At 36.8% G+C, this 22,558-nt stretch overlaps 1 protein-coding gene across 1 annotated transcript in view; it reads left to right on the top strand.

Moving 5' to 3' along the window:
* The window catches only part of DCC (DCC netrin 1 receptor), a 1,052,419-nt gene that overhangs the window by 208,912 nt on the left and 820,949 nt on the right, over positions 1 to 22,558 (top strand). Inside the window, exon 4 of the mRNA XM_069102085.1 lies at positions 21,918 to 22,202. Within this exon, the coding sequence (XP_068958186.1) occupies positions 21,918 to 22,202 (285 nt within the window). The remainder of the gene's footprint in view (positions 1 to 21,917; positions 22,203 to 22,558) is intronic.

Here is a 22,558-nt window from a genome sequence, read left to right as displayed (position 1 = left end):
CTTTCTTCCTTTGGAAATAAACATAGAGAGGGGTAGCCTGTCTCTTAGTTACCTATGGATTCATCTATTTGTTTATTTTTCACTAAAAACTCTTTGACCAACGAATTTTCTCCCTCACATTAGATTTTTACCTCCTCCTAATACCTGAGGCAATTTCTTGGGATTAATCCTTTCCCTCTTTTGCTTAAGGGATGCACGAGTTACATTTTATTGCTCTGGTCAAACCCCTGAAAATTAGGTGACTTTAATAAATATTTAGGTTTTTAAATCCCTCGATAGAGAAGATCATTCAGTCACACAAATCTGCCATTGAAGTAAATTCCCTCTTTGGTTTTCCATTTTTACTCTACAGTACTTAGAAATGTATTTCATTAGCTTCAATTTTCTCCCAGTAGGTAATTCTAAATCAAAATCTAAATTATATAGATTTACCAGAAGCTTTTAATCTAAATTATTATTTCCACTGGGTTTTCTTACATTTCATTTCACCAAATGGGTTTTTAAACACACACTCACACACACACACACACATACACACCACAACCACTAAAAAAGGGTGAATGAAAAAGATATAAGTTCATTTGATTGGCTTACTGGAAATTATTACCATTGTAAACATTACCTTTTTCTAGTGATTTACTAAAATAAAGGCCTTGAGCTTACCCTTCTACTCTGGGCTGCTTTATTACAATGAATTCTTGTTACTTTGAAGGATTTCTCTTCATTGGTCCCAATTCAAAAGTTCTTCATCAAGCTTACTAAAGTTTCCTTGGCAGGAGAAATAATTTCTATCGATAGGAAAGCTAAGTCAAACAAGCATAATGTGAATAATATCAATAATAAAAATATTGCACAATGAAAGGATTGCTATTTTTCTAAGACCCATTGTCTACTTAATACTTGATTCTTGTATTTATAAATAACATAAACAACAAAAAAGCAATTACATATATTAATAAAGCAGTTAGGTAGGAGGCACTTTCATCCTACAAATAGAACAGGATAATCAGTTGGGAAGCACTTTCAACTTTATAACTGAATCTATGACCTTTGTACATTCAATGAAAATGTTACTATTCTTCAATTCCCCTGCAGATAAGCCTTAGCTGTCATATGAGATTCTAATGACATCGTGTTTTGTTTTGCTTGTTTGTTTGTAGCATTCTCCTGAGAATCTCATCACTTTATTTTCCTAGGCACAACTTCTCTTATTTTGCACATGAGTTTTTTGTACCACAAATCGTTCTACCCACCAACACTGAAGAGCCTTTAGCAACTGCAATCCCTCCACATTCATAAGGGTTTGCCACAAGTCGTCCATGTCAGAACAGTTCTACCCACTCAAATTGTTATAATGCCTTATCTTATATATTTCCTCCAAAGAAGAATATGATTACAAATGAGAAAATTTATATAATGTAGGATTCTTGCTACAAGGTCCTTTCTTTACACTATTTAGCAGAAATACAAACTTCCATGACTTTTTCATTAATTTTGGGTACAATATGTAAAGTTGAAAGGTGATAGTGACTATATAGCAACACTTATCCAGGTTCTCTAGTTAGAATTAGAAAAATAGAAGTAAATTCATCCCCCAGGTGGTCAAATTGTATTGATGTTTGCAGTAATCTGATGGGACTCTTTTTTATTGTTATTTTTTGCTAATTGTTTTTTTTTAATTTATTTTGTAGGTTTCAACATTCATTTCCAAAAGATTTTGAGTTCCATATTTTCTCCCCATCTCTCCCCCCACCCTGAGATGACATGAATTCTGATTATCCCTTCCCCCAATCTGCCCTGCCTTCTATTATACCCCCCTTATCATTTCCCTAGTACTTTCTTATAAGGCAAGACATATTTCTATACCCCGTTGCCTGTGTATTTTATTTCCCAGTTGCATGTAAAAACAATTTTTAACATTTGTTTTTAAAACTTTGAGTTACACATTTTCTCCCTTCTTCCCTCCCCACCCACCCTCATTGAGAAGGCAAGTAATTCAAAATAGATTATACATGTGTGGGTATGCAAAGCACTTCCATAATGGTCATGTGGTAAAAGACTAAGTATATTTCCCTCCATCTTATCCCACCCCCCACTTATTCTATTTTCTCCTTTCACCCTGTCCCTTTTCAAAAGTGTTTGCTTCTGATTACCCGCACCCCCAATCTGCCCTCCCTACTATCATTCACCCTCCCCTATCCCCTTGCCCCTAACTTTCCTGCAGGTTAAGATACCAAATTGAGTGTGTATGTTATTCCCTCCTTAAGCCAAATCCACTGAGAGTAAGTTCACTCATTCCCTCTCACCTCCCCCCTCTTCCTCTCTATTGTGAAACCTTTTATATGAGATATTGCCACATTCTATTTCTCCCTTTCTCATTCTCCCAATAAATTCCTCCTCAATAGTTACACACCCTCACACACCCACATATACACATGTGTATATATATATATATACATATATATGTGTGTGTATATATGTATATGTGTCTGTGTGTATGTATTATACAACTATCCTAAAACTGAGAAGGGTGTCATGAATTACAAGTATCATCTTTCCATGTAGGAATGAAAATAGTTCAACTTTAATAAGTCCCTTATGATTTCTTTTTCCTGTTTACCTTTTCATGCTTCTCTTGAATCTTGTATTTAAAATTTAAATGTTTTATTCAGCTCTGGTCTTTCTACCATAAATGCTTGAAAGTCCTCTATTTCATTGAATGCCCATTTTCCCCTTGAAGTATTATACTCAGTTTTGTTACAATACTCAAATTGTTTCTTTCTGGATGCTTGCAGTATTTTCTACTTGACCTGGGATCTCTGGAATGTGACTATGACATTTCTAGGCCTTTTCCTTGTTAGATCTGTTTCAAAAGGAAGCGGTGTTGGGCCAGCTAGGTGATGCAGTTGTAGCACTCTCCTCAGCATCTGTCTCATCACTTTATTTTCCTAAGCACAACTTCTCTTATTTTGCACATAAATTTTTTTGTGCTACCAACCCTGGAGTCAGGAGGACCTGAGTTCAAATCCAGCCTCAGACAAAACACTTACTAGGCATGAGACCTTGGGCAAGTCACTTAACCCCGATTTCCCTTCCTTCACCCCTCCAAAAAGCAAAAATAAAAAACAAAAAAGAAGAGATCAGTGGATTCTTTCAATTTCTGTTTTGTCCTCTGGTTCTAGAAAAACAGGACAGTTTTCCTTGATAATTTCTTGAAAGATGTTGTCCTGGCTCTTTTTTTGATCTTGACTTTCAGGTAATCCAATAATTTTTAAATTATCTCTCTTAGATCTGTTTTGCAGGTCTGATTTTTCCAATCACATATTTCATTTTGCCTTCTATTTTTTTCATTCTTTTGGTTCTTTTTTATAATTTTTTTGATATCTCATAAAGTCATTGGCTTCCATTTGCTCCATTCTAATTCTGAAGGAATTATTTTCTTCAGTGACCTTTTGGACATCCTTTTCCATTTGTTCAGTTCTACTTTTTAAGGCATTCATCTCTTCATTGACTTTTTGGTACTCTTTCTCATTTGAGTTAATCTATTTTTTAAGGTGTTATTTGCTTCAGTATTTTGGGGGGGTCTTCTTCAGCACACTTTTGACTCTTTTTTCATGATTTTCTTGCATCATTCTCGATTCTCTTCCCAATTTTTCCTCTATTTATCTTACTTGATTTTCAAAATTATTTTTGAGATCTTCCATGGCCTGCAACTAATTTATATTTTTCTTGGCGGCTTTTATTGCAGGTGCCTTGACTTTGTTGTCTTCTTCTGGTTGTATGTTTTGATCTTCTTTGTCACCAAATTATTCTGACTTTTAAATGGTGTTTACTCATCTTCCTAGTCAATTACTTGACTTTCTTATTCCCTGGAAAGACAGAACTCTGCTTCCACTGAGGGTGGAGTGGGGGTGAGTGTACTGCCTCAGGCTTCTGGGGTTTTGTGTCAGCCACTGTATCTCCCACTGTCTGTGGGCCCAGAGCTCTGCAAAGAGCCCCTGCTGCTACTGCTGCCACTGCCACTGCCACCTTTGATATGCTGGGGCTGGGGCTGGACCCTAGCTGGACTGTGCTCCCCTTTCACCCTGGTCCCAAAGTGCTTTGCCACTGACCTTCTATACTGTCTTTGGAATTGGAAAGTTGAAAAACTGGGGGGTGGGAAGGGGCAGAGCCAAGATGGAGGCACAAAAGCAAGGAAACTCCACGATCTCCCCCCATAACCAGCTCAAATACCTATAAAATATGACTTTAAACAAATTTTAGAGTTGTAAATCCCACAAAGTGACAGGAAGAAACAAATCTCCAGCTGAAGGCAGCACAAAGGGTGGACAGGAAGTGTGCTAGAAGTTGAGAGATGAGAGAGGAATATAATGAGAGGAGATGGGGAGAGACAGAATGGGGTAAATTTCTTTTATAGAAGAGACAAGGGATAACTGTTACAATGGAGGGGAAGAACAGGAAGACAAAAGGGGATGGGTCAACCTAACTCTTATTGAATTTGATTTAGGGAGGGAATGACATACACACTAAATTGGGTATCTTACCCTACAGGAGAGTAGGGAGGAAAGGGAAGAGAGGGGGGATGACGGAGGGGAGGGCAGGTTGAGGGGGAGGGTAGTTAAAAGCACACACTTTTGAAAAAGGACAGGGTCAAAGTAGAAATTAGAACAAATGGGGGGACAGGATAGGATGGAGAGAAATGTAGTCAGACTTTCACAATATATCCACTATGGAAATGTTTTGTGTAACTACATATGTACAACCTATATTAAATTGCTTATCTTTCCAGTAAGGGTGGGTGACCAGGTAGAAAGGGAAAGAATCTGGAATTCAAAGTTTCAAAATCAAAGGTTTAAAAATATTATTATTTTTTTACATGCAACTGGGAAATAAGATATACAGCCATTGGGGTATGGAGATCCATCTTGCCCTACCAGTAAGTTGGAGGGGGTAGGTGGAATATATAAGAGAGAGCAGATTGGGGGAAGGGGTATATAATGGGATTGCTGTTTTGGGGTGGTGGGTAGGGGAAATACAGGGAGGAAATTTGTAACTCAAAATCTTGTGGAAATGAATGATGTAAACTAAAAATAAACATAAATTTTAATTAAAAATAAAAATGAAATTGGCTAAAAATATTTTTTTAAAAAAGAGAAACCTGGAAACTGCCACAGCTGCAGTGATTCAGTCCCCTGAGTCCTGCTCCAGCCCCTGTCTGTTCTGGCGTGGCCCATGCCATACTGCACTCTGCTCCCAGCTCGGTGCAATAGACCCTTCTTGTCCTCCTTCCAGGTTGTCTTGGACAGGGAATTTACTTCACTCTGTCACTTTATGGGTTCTGTAGCTCTGCAGGCATTTGGAGGGGTTTGGGGGAAAGTTCAAGCAATTCCCTGCTCTCACTCTGCTATGTATACTGATAGGATTCTTAAGGGGATCTGTTTGTGAAGTTTATGTAGTAAGAAAAGAGAAAATGGTTTTAGGATAGAAGTGTCCAAAACCCCTCATAATCATTGATTTCATTCATCAAGCCAGAAATTGTATATGTGATATTTCAAAGGGAAGAGGATATATTTCAATTGATAATCAGAAAAAAATGTTTCCTGAAATTATCTAAACTTTTCCTAATATTGGTAGAATTCATACATTGAGCCAAAAGTTGATGCTTTGGGGGGTGGGTATTGTACAGTTGCCTTCATGTAATAGGCACTCAAGAAAGATTAGAAAATTATGTTTATAAAGAAAAGAATTAGGGAGAGAGGTCCATAAAGGTACCAAGACTTGTATAATTGTATAAGATGTGTATAAGTGTCTGGGAAAACATTGAACTTACTAAGACTTGAAGGTCAATGAAGGAGAGAGAAAACAAGACAAATGAGCTAGATTCCAATTAGTCCTTACTACATAGACTGACTTTTAGTTATCTTAGCTTGAGGTAATTTGAAAAGATGAACTGTTCCTGAGACTAGTTTTCATCATGGATGTTGCTAGATAGGTTCTAGTTTGTGCTAAAGATTGAATTGTCTTAGTGAGAAATTTCACACTTACTGTTAAGATTTTCCCTGATGCTTAGTGACTTTTTAAGATCTTATCTCTACAATTCACTCCATGGATACATCTCTAACTGGGTCAAAATCATAACCTCATTTTGTTAGAATTCTAGAGTTAGAGGAGAGGAAGTGATGATACTTATTAGGACATTGGTCTATACTCATAGGTCAGTGATGATTTCCCTGTGGCCACATTGAACCAAATGAATAGGACAAGTAATAACATAGACTTAAGAAATAAGATCACAAATTAGATTGCATCTTAAGTTCAATTGTAATGTGAACACAATTCAATTCAATTAAAACTACTTTTCAATCATACTTATACTGATGATGTTCAGTTCTACATAGCTAGCCCTAGTCTATCTCCTGAACTTCACTCACACATTGTGAACTCTCTATTGGTCATTACTAAATAAATGTCCTGTGATAATTTCAAACTCAGTATAGCCAAATTAGAAGTCATATTTTCCCCCACCAAACCCACCCCTCTTCTGAAGATCCCTATTAATGAGAGGCACCACCATCCTGTCAGTCACCCAGATTAGCAAGGTAAGTGTAACCTTGACTCTCAGTCATGCCATATAGTCAGTGAACTGCCAAATCTTGTCATTTCTAGCTGAACGATGTATTTTTCCATATGTCCTATTCTCTCTCTTTCACATAGCTGTCACTTTAGTTCAGGGTATTATCTTTTTCTTGGATTATAGCAAAGGTCTTCTAAATGGTCTCTCTGACTTATTTCTCAACTCACTTCAATACATACTCCAGCCAACTACCAAAGTTATTTTATTAAAGCATAAGTATGACCTTGTTACACTCTCACAATCTCAATAAATTTCATTAGCTCTCCATTACTTCTAATACCAAATATAAACTTCTTTTTGGTCATTTATAATTCTTTACAATTTGCCTCCTTCTGATCTATCCAATCTTCTTACGTCTTGCACCTTCTCCAAAAACTTTATGGTCCATCCATACAGGCCTACTTGCCATTCCTTACACATAAATCTCCATATCCCACTTAAGTGCCTTTGTTTTTTTTTATTTTTATAATGTTATTTTGTATTCTGAAATTAAGTACTGAAAGAATAATTCTGTGTGTAATACAGAATACAAAAATATGACTGTATATGAAACCCAGAACATCTAGATCATACAGCTTGCTTTTTAAAGACATATACAACAATTACACAATATTTTCAAAACGTTCCCACTTATTTGTCCTTACTTCTGAACATTCTTATTTAATTTATACATTTCATTAAAATAAAATGAAAAGAAAAAATAAAATTTAATACTCCATTTTTTGGAGGAATATTCCTATCCCTTCCTCAAACTTTTCCCCTCTCCACTAAATCTAGGATAATGGGGAAAAAAACCTTATAAGAAAAATAAGAACACAAAATGCCCTAGTCTATCTCCTGAACTTCACTCACACATTGTGAACTCTCTATTGGTCATTCCTAAATAAATGTCCTGTGATAATTTCAAACTCAGTATAGCCAAATTAGAAGTCATGTCTTTCCCCACCAAACCCACCCCTCTTCTGAACATCCCTATTAACGAGAGGCACCACCATCCTGTCAGTCACCCAGATTAGCAAGGTAAGTGTACCCTTGACTCTCAGTCATGTCATAGAGTCAGTAAGCTGCCATACTGTGGCCATGCACAAAAAAAGTTACTTTTGCTTCACAGGAATATCATTTTATTCCTAGATTCTGCTTTGATGCTCCGCTATCACAGTGGTGAATATCTTTAGCAAATATATATCTCCCGTTTTTTGCCTCACTTGTTTATTTAACAAAGATTCATGAAACAGTCTTATTTTCTTCTATTTTTTAAGGGATCATGAATGAATTTAATATATGTGTAGAAAACACTTTATTGTTAAAGAGCCTGTAAGTCTTCATTTTCTTCTATTGAATCTGACGTTATGGTTGAACTGATATTTATACATGTAGACATTTATTAATATTTAGATACTGCATTTGAGCAACTTATAGGAAATAAAGAACTGTCCTGATAGTCAGGAACACCTGAGTTTAAATGTTACCTCTGACAATACTAGCTATGTGAGTTCGGGGAAGTCACTTAGACTTTCAATGCTCCAGACAAATCTCTACATGCTAATCTGCCTTGATGGAAGAAGCTACCTCACTGAGAATTTCATATAGCAATGAAATCAAAGGCCTGTTTTTGATATATTAACTATATTATGCTGTTTATCTAGCTTTAAAACTATCAAATTTGTGGAGGGATGGAGGGAGGAAAAGAGGGAAGGAGGGTGAGAAAAAGAGAGAGAGAGAGAAAGAGAGAGAAAGAAAGAGAGAGAAGACAGACAGAGAGAGAGACAGAGAGAGAGAGAGAGACAGAGAGAGAGAGAGACAGACAGACAGACAGAGAGAGAGAGACAGAGAGACAGAGAGGGAAAAAGAGAGACAGAGAGAGAGACAGAGACAGAGAGAGAGAGACATGGTAAGATTTTTTTTTTCCAAATGCTTTATTAACTTGTTTTACATTATTCATTTCCGCCAGATTTTGAGTTACAAATATTTCCCCCATTGTTCCCCTACCCACTGACTGAAAATAGCCGTCCCACAGGCTATCGTCTCCTCCTATCTGCTCTCTCCCATATCTTCTCCCAGACACCTTTCGATTTTTCAAGTAAGGCATGGTGGATCTCTGTGCCCCAGTGCCTGTATGTCTTATTGCCCAATTGCATGTAAAATAATATAAATAATAGTATTCATAAATTTTTAAACATTTGATTTTAAAACTTGAAATTTGATATTCATTCCCTTCCTCCCCTGTCACCCATCCTTACTGGGAAGATAAGGAATTCAGTATAGGTTGAACATGTGTAGCTATGCAAGACATTACCATAGTAGATACATTGTAAAAGACTGACTATATTTCCCTCACTCCTATCCCACCTCCCACTTGTTCTATTCTCTACTTTGATCCTGTCCCTTTTCAAAAGTCAGTGCTTCCAACTCCCCCCCCCCCCCAGCCTGCCCTCCCTTCAATCATTGCCCCTCTCATCCCCTTCCCCCTATTCTCCTGTAGGGTGATATACCCTATTTAGTGTATATGGCATTCCCTCCCTGAGCCAAATTGAATGAGAATAAGATTTTGCCTTTTTGCCTTTCTGTTCTTCCCCTCCATTGTGACCATTTTCCCTTGCCTCTTCTACATGAGATAGTTTAGCCCATTCTGTCTCCCCATCTCCTCTTCTTATATTCCTCTCTCACTGCTTAATTTCACCTTTTAAGTATCATCCCTTCCTATTAAATGGGTCTTGTGTCCTCTATCCATGTATACCTGTAAACATATATACACACATTCACATATGTATTCATATGCCCATATGCCCTCCTGTATATACATATATATGCATACATACATACATTTATATATTTCTATTTCCTTCAACTATTTTCATAGTGAGAAATGTTTCATCAGTTACAATTATTGTTTTTCCATGTAGGAATGTAAATAGTTGCACTTTGATAAGTTCCTTTTGATTTCTTTTCCCTGTTTACCTTCTCATGCTTCTCTTGCTTCTTGTATATGAATGTCAAATTTTCAATTCAACTCTGTTTTTTTCATCAAGAATACTTGAAAGTCCTCTATTACACTGAATGACCATATTTTCCCCTGAAACATGATACTCAGTTTTGCTGGGTAGGTGATTCTTGGTTTTAATCCCCAGCTCTTTGACCTCCAGAATATCATATTCTAAGCCCTTCGATCCCTCAGTGTAGAAGCTGCCAGATCCTGGGTTGACCTGATTGTTTTTTAACAATATTCAAATTGTTTCTTCCTGACTTCTTGTAGTATCCTCTCCTTGATCTGGGAACTCCAGAAACTGCCCATAATATTCATAGAAGTTTTCTTTTGGGGATCTTATCTAGGAGGTGATCGGTGAATACTGTCAACCTCTATTTTGCCCCCTGGTTCTAAAACATCAGTGCAGTTTTCCTTGAGAATTTCTTGGAGGATGACTTCTGGGTTCTTTCTTTGATCAAGGCTTTCAAGTAGTCCAATCATTTTTAAATGATCTCTCCTGGATCTATTTTCCAGGTCAGTGGTTTTTCCAATGAGATGTTTCACATTGCCTTCTATTCTTTCATTTGTTTGGATCTGTTTAACAGCATCTTGATTTCTCATAAAGTCACTAGCTTCCATTTTCTCAAATCTAATTCTGAACGAATGATTCTCTTCAGTGAGCTTTTGAGATTCTTTTTCCATCTGGCAAATTCAGCTTTTTAAGGTATTCTTCTCCTCATTGCCTTTTAGAGCATCTTTTGCCATTTGAGTTAGTCTATTTTTTAAGCTGTTATTTTGCTCAGGCAGGCTACTGACTCTCATTTCACAATTTTCTTGCTTCGTTCCCATTTCTCTTCCCAATTTTTCCTCCTCTTCTCTTATGTGCTTCTTAAGGTCCTCTATGGCCTGTAACCAGTTCATATTTTTCTTTGAAGCTTTTGGTGCAGGAGTTCTGACTTCACTGTCTTCCTCCTGTTCCATGCTTTGATCCTTTTTGTTGCCAAAATAGGATTGTAAAGTTGGAGTACTCTGTTTATTTTGCTTCCTTTTCCTGCTCACGTCGCCACTCAGTCACTTGACCCCTGGGCTTTATGCCACAGTAGGATTCTGCCACCAGAAAGGGGAGCTTCATCCCAAATGCTGGGGTTTTCTCAGCTGCCTAAGGTATTAATTGGGCACCCTCTCTGAACCCTCCACAGGCTCTGGCAAGCTGGTCTCATACCCCAGGAACTCCACCCTAGACCACAATCCAGATCCAAGTAGGTTAAAGCAAGAGGGATTACCCCTCATACTGGTTCATTTGTCCTCCTACACTCTGCAGGCCAGGAGCTGAAGCTGCCATATGGGGTCAGCTGCATGACTCTGGTGCCTCAGCAGCTTCTTGCCTCGGGGGAAGAGGCCATGCACTACCAACTACTGGATCCCAAAGTCCACACTGCACTGATCTCTCACTTTGTTCTTAGAATCTATGTGTTGATAATTCTGGAAACTGCCACAGCTGCTGGTGATCTGAAGTCCCTCCAGCTGGTGGTTGATCAGGCCCACCCTGGCGCTAAAACCTCAGGTGTGGGGCTGGGCTCGGCTGCCAGAGCGCTGCGCTGGCCCATTCGTGCCAGTCTGCCAGGGGGAGGTTAGCTTCTCTGTGTCATTTTGTGAGTTCTGCAGCTCCAAAGTTTGTTCAGAGTCCCGTTTTACATGAATTGGAGGTTGTGAGAGTCAGAGCCAAGTAGAAGTCCTGTTTCTACTCCCTAAGATTTTCAAAGTATTTTTAACTAAAATTAAATTTAACATTTAATTTGATCCTTCCAATAAACCTATGTTAGGATTATCCTTTCTGTTTTACAAATGATAAAACTGAAGCTCATAAAAGTTAAGTAAGCAGGATAAATCCACACAACTAATTACCTTCCAAGGTTAGATTTGAATCCAGGTCTTCCTAATTCCAGGCCTTCTTTTATAAACAACTAATCTTTCAACAATCATTGATGCTCATGTCATGACTCTTTGGGTCAAGAGTATGATAATAATTTAAAAAGAAATATTCTCTCCCCATACACAAACACACACACGCACAACTATAAAAAGTGAAGCTATGACTTTAAGAGGGTAGAGAGGAAAGCATAATATAGAGAGTTCAGAAAAGAAATTTGGGAAGAATTTCTGACAGTTCATTGTCCACCTCAATTGTTCCTCTTTTAAATTGCTGAGAGAAGGAAGAATCATGGAATTGCTTCTTTTGATTACCGCTTTTCCTTCTCTTTGGCTACCATGTGAATTAGAAAGATGCAAACAAGGTCTTACTTTGAGGTGAATTACCCTACAGGCTTTAATTTGAAGCAAACAAAGCATTTAAAGTCACTGTCCTCTGGCAGTAGTGCTGAATGTGAGCAAATTGCTGAATATTTAAATGTAAGGCATGTTTCCAACCCCAAGGCCTGTCCCCCCAATGATAAGCTCTTTTTTATTAAATGAAGTTTAATTGCTTAATAATTAGACCTTCTGTGAAGAGAGATGGGGATCCTGATAGTCTGCCAACCAGACTAGAAAGCAAAACACAGGAGTTAGCCATTTTCAGATTAGAATTTTAAAGACCAGGGTAGGCCCACACAGGAAGGGAGTATAAGTGTGAGAGCAACTGCCATGGAGAAAGAAAACCTTGGAATAAGCCTAGAGTATGAAATGCCTAATTCCCAGTGTTTCCTTAAGATGAGAGAGATAGCTTTTAGTTAAAATAATCATTTGTACACCTCCAAGACAGGTAATTTTTTTTTTCTCCCTTGAATCCATAGAATCTGATGGAAAATATTCCAGTTGTAGTGTGTATATACAGGTGTGTGTGTGGGTGGGAGTATTGTAGAGAGGTAGTTGTGATGATTACTGTTCTTGCTTTTCTCAATCTGAGAACTACTTATTTTGATGTGGCTGTCACTTTAACAGCTCTTCATTCATTGCCATGGTGATTTTTGCGTCATTTTTTGCCTTCATAAAGAAAGAAGTCCAAGTGAAAAAAAAAATGTTGATTCTGTTATTTATGTTCCCACTACCCTAGTGACAGTAATCCTCTTGGATAAATCCAATTCATTCTGTGAAAATTCATGTAGTCCTTGAGGAATATGTGGTACAAACTCTGCCTGCTTGCCCCTATACTTCCAAAGGATAGGTAGATCACCCAGGGATGTGATGAGAGAATTTTCAGTGGGTTATACTTTGCAGATATATAATCATTTTAAAGTCATAATGGAACATAATGTAAATATATGAAACAATGTAGTTTTTTTGGTCTCCTGTGACTGAAAAAGTTTGAGTAGCTTTCCTCTTATCAAAATGCTTCTTTTCCTCAGAAAGAGCCACTGCAGTGAGCAGGGCAGTTCCTAGGATGATGAAGAGACAAGAATATATTCCCACTCTGTATGCCAGTATGTGCAAACAGTGGGAAATAAGTTCAAATTAAAAGCTTAGACATCCTAAAATTAACAGACTAAGGCAGGTTGAAAGAAATATATGAAAAAGGATGTGGTTTGCCAAAGAAATTTACCAGCTGATTCCATATACATGCAACTTTTTAAATATTCTTAGCAATAGTTGAAAGAATGTCCTTTCTCCATTTCTCATCGACTGTACCCTTACTCAGTTACTAGTATTTTTGGAATCCCCAAAATGGGACACACATGGACAGGGACCAATCACATCAATCCAAGGCATCTAGAGAAATCTTTGGGCATTGGAAATTTACAACTATACCTTGGCAAGTACCACATTGCACCTTAATCCTTATCCTTAATTAGTGGTCCCAAATCTGTTCATAATCAAAACTCCCAACCCCACCCCATTTACAACATAACCAAACAAGTGCTCATGTATCCTTTCCTGAACCACCTCTAATGAGGAGGAACCACCTACCTCCATTGATTTGGACTTTCAAATGGCACTAATTCACTAAAAAACCATTAAGTACCTACTATGTGCAAGACCCTGTGGCAAAGAAGGGATGTAGAAAATAAAATGAAACATTCTTTATTATCCAGGAACTTATATTGACCTGGAATTAAAATGAATACACAGAGATAAAAAAATAAAAAATTATTAGATTAAGAAAATTCTCTCAAAATATTTAGTACCTCTATTGAACTATGAAGCAAATGAAGGCCTATAAGAGACAAGAGAGGAGACAGCTGCTTCCAGCCTTGGAGGGGAACAAGTATAAAGGAAAATCATGGAATTGGGAAATTACTTGTGGAATTTGGAGAACAACAATTAGTTCAATTTGACAACATTATTGAGTGAGTTAAGCAAATTAATGTAAAATATGTCTAGAAAGCTAAGACTGAGTCAGAATAAGGAGGGATTTTAGCCTTTTTCTTTATGTCAAACCTAAATCTTCCTCTGTAACTTTAAGCCATGGCTTCTAATTCTTCCCTCTATAGAAAAAAAAAGAAGAAAAGAAAAGAAAAGATGAATCTGTATTCCACTAGCTACCTCTTCAGATAATTGAAGATATCTGTTATATCCTCCTAAACTCACCCTGTCTTCAGTTTAAACACCCTTGACTTTTCACCTAACTCATATATGGTATGATCTTCATTATTTTGCTTGTCTTCCTCTGGATCTCATTTATTTTAGCAATGTTTCCTAAAATGTGGTGCCCAGATAGAAACACAATACTCCAGAGATGTTCTAATTAGAGTACCATGCAACTATTACTTCCCTTTTCCTGCTTTCTCTATCTTTTCAATAAACTTATGATATCATCTTTTTGGTCATATCATACTATTAAATTATATGGTTCTTGTAATCCACTACCACCCCCAATTTTTGCCATACAAATTTTTGTTTAGCCTTGCCTCTCCCATCTTACACTTGTGAATTCCATTTTTGAACCTAAATATAAGACTTTAATGTGTCCCTATTTTATTACATCATTTTAATTTTGGCTTAACATTTTAGCCTATTAACATCCCTTTTTATCCTAATACTTATCTATATAATAATAATAATAATAATAATACTGTTATCTACCTTTACGAGGCTCCTACATTATTGATAATTGAGTTTTCACTATGTATGTAGACATCCCTCAACTCACCCTCCTCTCCCATAGTTTTCCCCCATATTATATATCCTCTGTTCCCTTCAATATCTTGCTGTAGAAGTGCTAATCAATCCAACTCTAATATTCCCAGATAAGACATCAATAAAATTCACTTTGACTGCATTTACTATCCCTTGGATTTCACACACTTTCCTTGCTACTACTCCTCTACTTGGTTATTTGTATTAGAATTTAAGTTCCTGGGGCGGCCAGGGGGAGCAGTGAGTAAGAGTGCCGGCCCCAGCATCGTTGGGAGACCTGGGATCAGTTCTGGGGTCAGATACTTAACACCCACACAAAAGTAACTGGCCGTGTAACCTTGAGCAAGTTACTTAACCCCAATTGCTTAAAAAAATGTAAGTTCCTTGAATTCTAGCCATATCTTGGTGTTTTTTTTTGTATTTGTATCTCTATCATTTATCTCTATCCCATAACACAGTAGTAAGTGCTTAATAGGACATCTAGGTGGCACAGTGGATAGAATGCCAGGCATGGAGTCAGGAAGACTCAGCTTCCTGAGTTCAAATCTGACCTCACACATCTACTAGCTGTATGAACCTGTCACTTAATTCCATTTACCTCAGTTTCCTTATCTTTAAAATGAGCTGGAGAAGGAAATGGCAAATCATTTTAGCATCTTTGCCAATAAAACCCCAAATGTGGTCACAAAGTTTCAGAGACAAGTGAAGAAAAAGTGTTTAATACATCTTATTATTCATTCATTCATTCATTCATCTCACTCATTTCTTATCACTCACTGATTTATATTCTCTACAAATTCAATAAACATTCCATTTATAATTTTATCCAAGTGATTGTTAAAGATGTTAAATAGAGTAAAGCCAAGAACAAGTCCTGGGGGGCAGGGAGAGCATTCTATTGGATACACAGAATTACTAAGTCTACTTTCTCTTTGTATCATGCAAATCTGTCATTTCCAAATCCCTAAACCTGCAGCACTCTAACGCACATTCTCATGTCTTACCCTCAAGAATAGGATATGGACCTTTCTCTTCAGAGAATCACATGATTCTCTGGAAGCCAGGTAAATTATATTTGGACCATTCCTCTGATCACTGAACCTGGTCAGAAAAAAATGTAATAAGAATATTCTAGCATTGATATATTCTTGAGTAAGCTTCTTTGTGATAAGAAAAGTTCTTTTCTAGTCATTACCTAGCTTTTAAAGGATATGTTTTAGAATTTTATGATTAATGTAAGGCATACCTAATGCTGTTTGGTTGGCATTTCAATTTCTTCTCCCCACTATTCTTTTAAAAATGGACACCGTTGTAACTCTTTGGTATGAAATACTTCTTTATTTCTTTCAAAGGGAAATCAATGTCTCAGCACTCATATCTGCTAGTTCTTTAAGTACCCCAGGATTTTTCTCACTTGGCACAGGTCACATAATCTCGTCCAGAGTAGCAAATATAGTCTTAGCATATCCCTGATATCCTGTATTTCCATACCCTATTAGACATTTTTTTTTTCTTTTTCCAGTTTAAGATCATTCTTAGAAGAAAAAGGAGAAGGGAAAAAAATGCCATCTCTGTGTTATAGGTTGCTATTTTTTTCATTCTTTTTTTTTTCCTTTTGGAGGGAAATTTGGGTTAAGTAATTTGCCCAAGGTTACAAGGCTAGTTTTTTGTTTTGTTTTGTTTTGTGGGTGTGTGGGTGTGGGTGTGGGTGTGTGGGTGTTAAGTATCTGAGGCTGGAACTGAACTGTGTTACTCCTGACTCCAGGGCCTGCGCTTTACTCACTGAGCCTCCTAGCCACCCCTATTTTTTCATTCTTCCTGAGAAATAGTCCTATCAATTTTTTTTTGTCTCCTTTTCCTCTGGAAAACATTTTCTTTATATACCTCTCTGTTATCTTATCCTTAGCATCTTTAACTAACCTTAACATATGTCAAGCTTTAGCATTTCTGACAATATTCTTAGAGCTCCAAGCCATGCTTTGGTATGTATCCCCTGTCTTTGCCTCTGCCTTGTGTACATGCCTTCCAAATTGGGCAAGGAATTCCTCGGGTATTCACATAATTCTCCTCAGATACCTTTAACTTTTGCTCTTCAGTAGAATTGTTTCATTTTGTGTCTTTAGGATTTCATTCTTGAGAGCTTCCTATTCCTCCTAGCTGTGTTCCTTTGTCTACAATTTAATAGCCTTTGAAAAGTACTTAATAAAGCAAAATGCATAAATAAGCAATTGATTTTTAAAAATTACTATTTTAATTGATAGTAGGCTTGTTAGTAAATCGAAGACTTTTTTGAGTGAGAACCAGTTTTTGCATGTTCTGTTTTTGTGTCATATTATCTAAACTTTGTGGGCTAATGCTTACATAATCATTACTAATATATAACTGCAGTTGTTTAGTCAGTTACAAAATTTGAACCAAAGTTTCCATATTCTAAGAATAGGGTTTGAGAATTGACCAAAGGTTGGCTTAATGGAAACATTTCTTGAATAAATCCGGCATATGATTGCTTTACCTTAAGCTAAATGTGGAAGTGAAATAAATTAACTTAACCTTTTTATAGCCTTTTCATAAATGACCCAGAAAATATAGGCTTGAGCATGCAGTTATTTCTGTGAATACAGATGTGCATGTGGCACTTGTATGGAGTATGCATTTAAACTCTGGCCATGATTTTCTAAGAAAGAACTCCATAATCTCACCAGGTATTTTGCTGATCACCAGGACAAATAGAACTTGACTTGTTACCCCCAATTTTGTTTTCATTCGTTTCTTGGTATTTGATTGGGCTATCCCCAAAATGTCAAGGGTAGGCTTGTAACAATCTCCATGTAAGTATGTGTTTTAGTGTTCATTAGCTAAGCATATTACTTCAGTTTTAACTGCTAATATTTGATGCTCTTTAATTTAATCATCATTTAAGTGCCACCTTAGTACCTAAAATGGTGTTGGGTTCTGTGGGAGATTGATGATGATGATGATGATGATGATGATGATGATGATGATGATGATGATGATGATGATGACAATGAGAACAGTTGAATGATTTATGCAGTATTTAAGATTTCAAAAGTTCCCTACATATATTATCTCATTTGATCCTTATTCACCTATGAGGTAATAAATCAGTCAATAAACATTGATCAAGTTCCTAATTCATGTTAGGTATTCTGATAGTTGCTAGGAATCCAGATACAATAACTGAAACATTCCCTAAAAGCAAGGAATTTATTATTGACAGTATTATACTCATTTTATAACTGGGGAAGCTGTGATGAAGAAGGTTAAGTGATTTACCCTGGATTCCAGGCTACAATGTGTCTGAGGCACAATTCCCACCTAGGTGTTTCTAATTCCATGTGTACTAGGATTCTACATACTCTGCCAAAAGGAGAAGTTCATCTAAGCCCTTGAAAAGTCGGGGAGATGAGATTTAAGAGCAAAATATCATTATAAACTAACATTACTATAGTGTTGATGATGCTATTGTTTTAAATTTACTAAACCTAGTAAATCAAAATCAACTTTTTTTTCAAACCTCCAAGAAGTCATAATGGGAGGTAGAACCTTTCTTCCAGCATTGTTTCCATTGATTAGTGCATGCATGTGAGACTTCTCATTTGGATCAATTTTCAATATTCAATTAAGTACTGAAAATACTAGGGTATCTGGGTTTGAGTCTAGACTCCATCTATCAACAACTAGCCTTATAATTATGCGTAACACCTCTCCTCTGTAACATGCCATTTCCTCAGCTGTCAAATGAGGAAAAAATTAATTATAGTACTTTATAGGGGCAATCTAGAATAAAGAATCAAATAAATTACAGTTTGTAAAGTCCCTTTTAAATTTTAAAGCATCAACCATGAAAGATCCTCAGCTTTAGCAAACTGGATGTACTAGAGATCTTGAATTCATATGACCCGAGATATCTGGAGCTAAGTGCTTATTCCATGTGCAGGGAATTGCATCTTAACATCTTAACAACATCCTCTGTTTTCTTGGAATGTGGCTGAGGATCTGGTGTTTCCTCTGAGTTCATTCTCATATTGGAGGCCCAATCACTGGTTAGTTATTGACCTAGGAATAGGGCCAGGATTTCCCACATGCTCCTCATGCTGCTTATAATCCAACTCCAAAATATTTAAAGGATGATGCTAGTGACGCTCACACAATCACCTGTATAGAGGATTTTTGTTGTTTGTTTATTTATTTTAATAAATCTATACTCTGTCACCACAATGCCCTAGAAATTGAGCCTTTGATCAAATGGCCACCCTCCCCTTGCCATTTTTTGAACAGAGAACTTCTGACTGTTGCCTCACTCATCCCTGGTGATTATTACCATCTTCTGAGATGAAAACTCTTTCCCCTAGTTCAAGGGTGAGGAACCCGCAACCTTGAGGATGCATGTGGCCCTCTGGGTCCTCAACTTTGGCCCTTTGACTGACTGCAAAGTTCAAAGCACAGATCCTTTTATTAAGGGGCTGCAGGTTCCCTACCCTGCACTAGTTACCTTTTCTCACATTTTCTTCATTTTTCACCTCTGGTGATCCCTTTCACAATCCATCTTCTCCTCTGAGTTTATCGTGTTTGTACTATCACTTTTTTGTTTTAATATAAGCATATGGTCTTTCATACTAGACCTCTTTATGTCATATGTTTTCCATATTTTGTAACTAATGAAAACCTGGCTTTCTCTAGAAGTGGCTTTTTCCACTGCCCAGAATAGGTTGCTCCTTCCCTCATCATCTAAAGGCTTCGAGAAATCCAAGACTTCCCTTTCTTCCATAGTCCTACATTCAGACTTGGCAATGCCAATATATATATATATATATATATATATATATATATATATATATATATATGTTGATGACACTCAAAAAAATTCTGTCAATCTCCTCAAAGCCAAAAGACTTTACTTTATTCCACCAAAGCTGCCATTACTTATACTTTACCATAACTATTAACCATTCCAATTCCAAGATGTCAAGCACTGAAATTACTCCTTCTGATCATGATTTATTATTCTTCCCCTTTCATCCCCTTGTTATCTCAAATAGTCACTTTTGTTCTAACCTAAATTTCTTTTCTTTCTCCTTGAATTTGTATTTAAAGCATTCAGTTATTTATTGTCTTCCACACTCTCATTTTAATGGCTTAGTCTTTGAAGATGCTCATGAAGATCCTTTGGAATTCCCTGAAAAAATCTTAAGAGTATCTCTAAGGGGCAGCCAGGTGGCACAGTGAGTAAGAGTGCTGGCCCCAGCATGGGGAGACCTAGGATTGGTTCTGGTCTCAGATACTTGACACCCACACAAAAATAACTGGCCGTGTAACCTTGAGCAAGTTACCCTGATTCCTTAAAAAAAAAAAAAGAGTATCTCTAAATTTAAGTGAAAAATACTTTCTGGTAATACATGTTCCTTGAATACTTAGATAATGAAATTTCTAGTCTATAACTCCTTTGTCTTTTCTAATGCCTGTGCATTTGGTACAATCCAATAAGATACAAATATTCAAATCTATTATGATATTAGGGATAACTTCAATGGTAATATGACAATGGAAACTATGAAGTAATATTCAATAAATTATCTCATACCATATTTTGAATGCCATAGGCCCTTAATAAATGTTTGTTGAACTAGAAGTCTCTTAGTGGTTTACTAATATATTTTAAAATGAGACCTTAGTTTGTCATGTAAGATACAAGTGTTATCTGAGTTTGGGGAGAAAAACATTACTTCCACTCAAAAAAAAATCTGGTTTTTGCCATTCATTGTTTTTTTTTTTTGCTTTTTGGAGGGCAATTGGGGTTAAGTGACTTGCCCAAGGTCACACAGCTAGTTTTTATGTTAAGTGTTTGAAGCAGAATCGAAACCCAAGTCCTCCTGAATCCAGGGCCAGTGCTCTATTCACTGTGCCACCTAGCCACCCATACCATTCACTGTTTTATTTGGATGAAAAATGAGCAATTATAGTAGGGGTGACTTGGTGGTAAAATGTTACTGGTAGGGAGGTCCTCAAAAGCCATCAGAAAAGTATTTTGAAAATTGGCAGTTTTGTATAAATGTTTAAATGCCACGATTTCCCATCTACCATTTTGAAAAGTACTGTCTTTTTAAGTGCATACTTACAACTCATATTTATGTTAATCAATTCTGATTTTATACAAGACCTTATTTTTTAGTAGACTAGACTGGAATACACAGAAAGTCTATAAACTGGAATTTACACAATGAGCCAGTACATTTGTTAATTGATTTCTTTTGGCTTTCACCCAGTGGTAGTTCCAGCAGAGATATAGATTCCTACTTGAAATTGAGACCTAAATGAAGAGAAGAGAATTGGATGTGTGGATGGTCTTAGGTTGTGCTGAGCAATCTGTAAAGTTGGAGTGAAGGTGGCATTGAGGTTTTTCAATATTTCCCCCCCAAGTATTAGACCTATTATAATTTTGCTTGTAGAAAGCAGGTTAACTTAGGATATCGAATACATTTTTTTCTCAGATTTATAGAATAAATGCTGCATCTCTTTAATGTCTCTTCTACAACCTTGTTAGCAGAAGCATCTATATTTACATAATGTAAAACCAGTAACAGAGGTGGAATGGGGAAAAGAGAGACAGAGCTAGAGATAGAGACGTGGAGAGAGACAGAGAGAAAATCATAGTAAGACAGAAAGGGACAGAGAGAGAAAGTTGTGAGAGGCAGCCTTCACAAGTTCCAGTCACATGTTGGGATATGAAGAATATTTAAACCAGTTCCTTTTATCATGTTTGTTGCTATACCAATGGTTCAGTTATATGACTAGCCAAGTTGTAGAAGCCTAGATTTTCATATGGAGGGAACCTCACAGGGCCATATGATCCAACTCTCCCTCATCCCTTTAAGGCAAAAACTTTTCTCCAACTTCCCTCACGGAGATTTTTTCACATATGCCATGATTTATAGGGCTTTTTTCAAGGTAGAATAGAAACCCTTTTCTCATGTAGACATAATGAGTTGAATGTTTCAAAGTGAGCTCTAAAGAAAATATGTCAATTCAAAGAGAGTTGCTCTCTGTGTAGGAAAGATTTTTTTTTCTTGTGACTGCTCTCATTAATGAATACATCTGTGTTCCCAATGACCACACAGTATTAATCTGATTATTATTTAGATTGAATAATTAACCAAAAATCATATTTTCTGTACATATATATTGTAATTGTGCTTCATATAAACTATCATTCTTTTCCTTGTTTCCTAGGTCCATTGCGATTTCTCTCTCAAACGGAATCTGTCACAGCCTTCATGGGAGACACAGTATTACTAAAATGTGAGGTTGTCGGGGAGCCTATGCCAACAATACATTGGCAGAAGAACCAAGAAGACCTGTTTCTGAGTCCTAGTGATTCTCGGATTGTTTTATTGCCCTCTGGAGCTTTACAGATTAGTAGACTTCAACCAGGAGACAATGGAATATATCGATGCCTTGCCAGAAATCCAGCTAGCTCAAGAACTGGAAATGAAGCAGAAATTAGAATTTTATCAGGTACCATATTCTTTCTTCATCAGGCATGTCTGTATTTTATTCTCTGAAAGTTTTTGTCTCCCCTTGTTTTAGTGCACAAAGATCATATGTAATTGTCAACACACCTACGTAGGTCCATTTTTTTTTTGGCATGCCTACATTATAGATTTTTGATCAGAGAACACCTAAAGGATTTTTCCATCTCTTACAAATCAAGATTTCTAGAAGCACACATGTGCACGTGTGTGTGTGTTAGAGACAGAGAGAGAGAGAGAGAGAGAGAGAGAGAGAGAGAGAGAGAGAGAGAGAGAGAGAGAGAGAGAGAGAGAGAGAGAGAGAGAGAGAGAGAGAGAGAGAGAGAGAGAGAGAGAGAGAGA

Source organism: Petaurus breviceps, unplaced genomic scaffold (assembly GCF_028583685.1).
Source record: "Petaurus breviceps papuanus isolate PSGF00001 unplaced genomic scaffold, PetGlider_PUasm1.0 128, whole genome shotgun sequence".
NCBI classification, from domain to species: domain Eukaryota; kingdom Metazoa; phylum Chordata; class Mammalia; order Diprotodontia; family Petauridae; genus Petaurus; species Petaurus breviceps.
The sequence above is the reverse complement of the archived record's forward strand: the minus strand, read 5'-3'. Positions and strand labels throughout refer to the sequence as shown.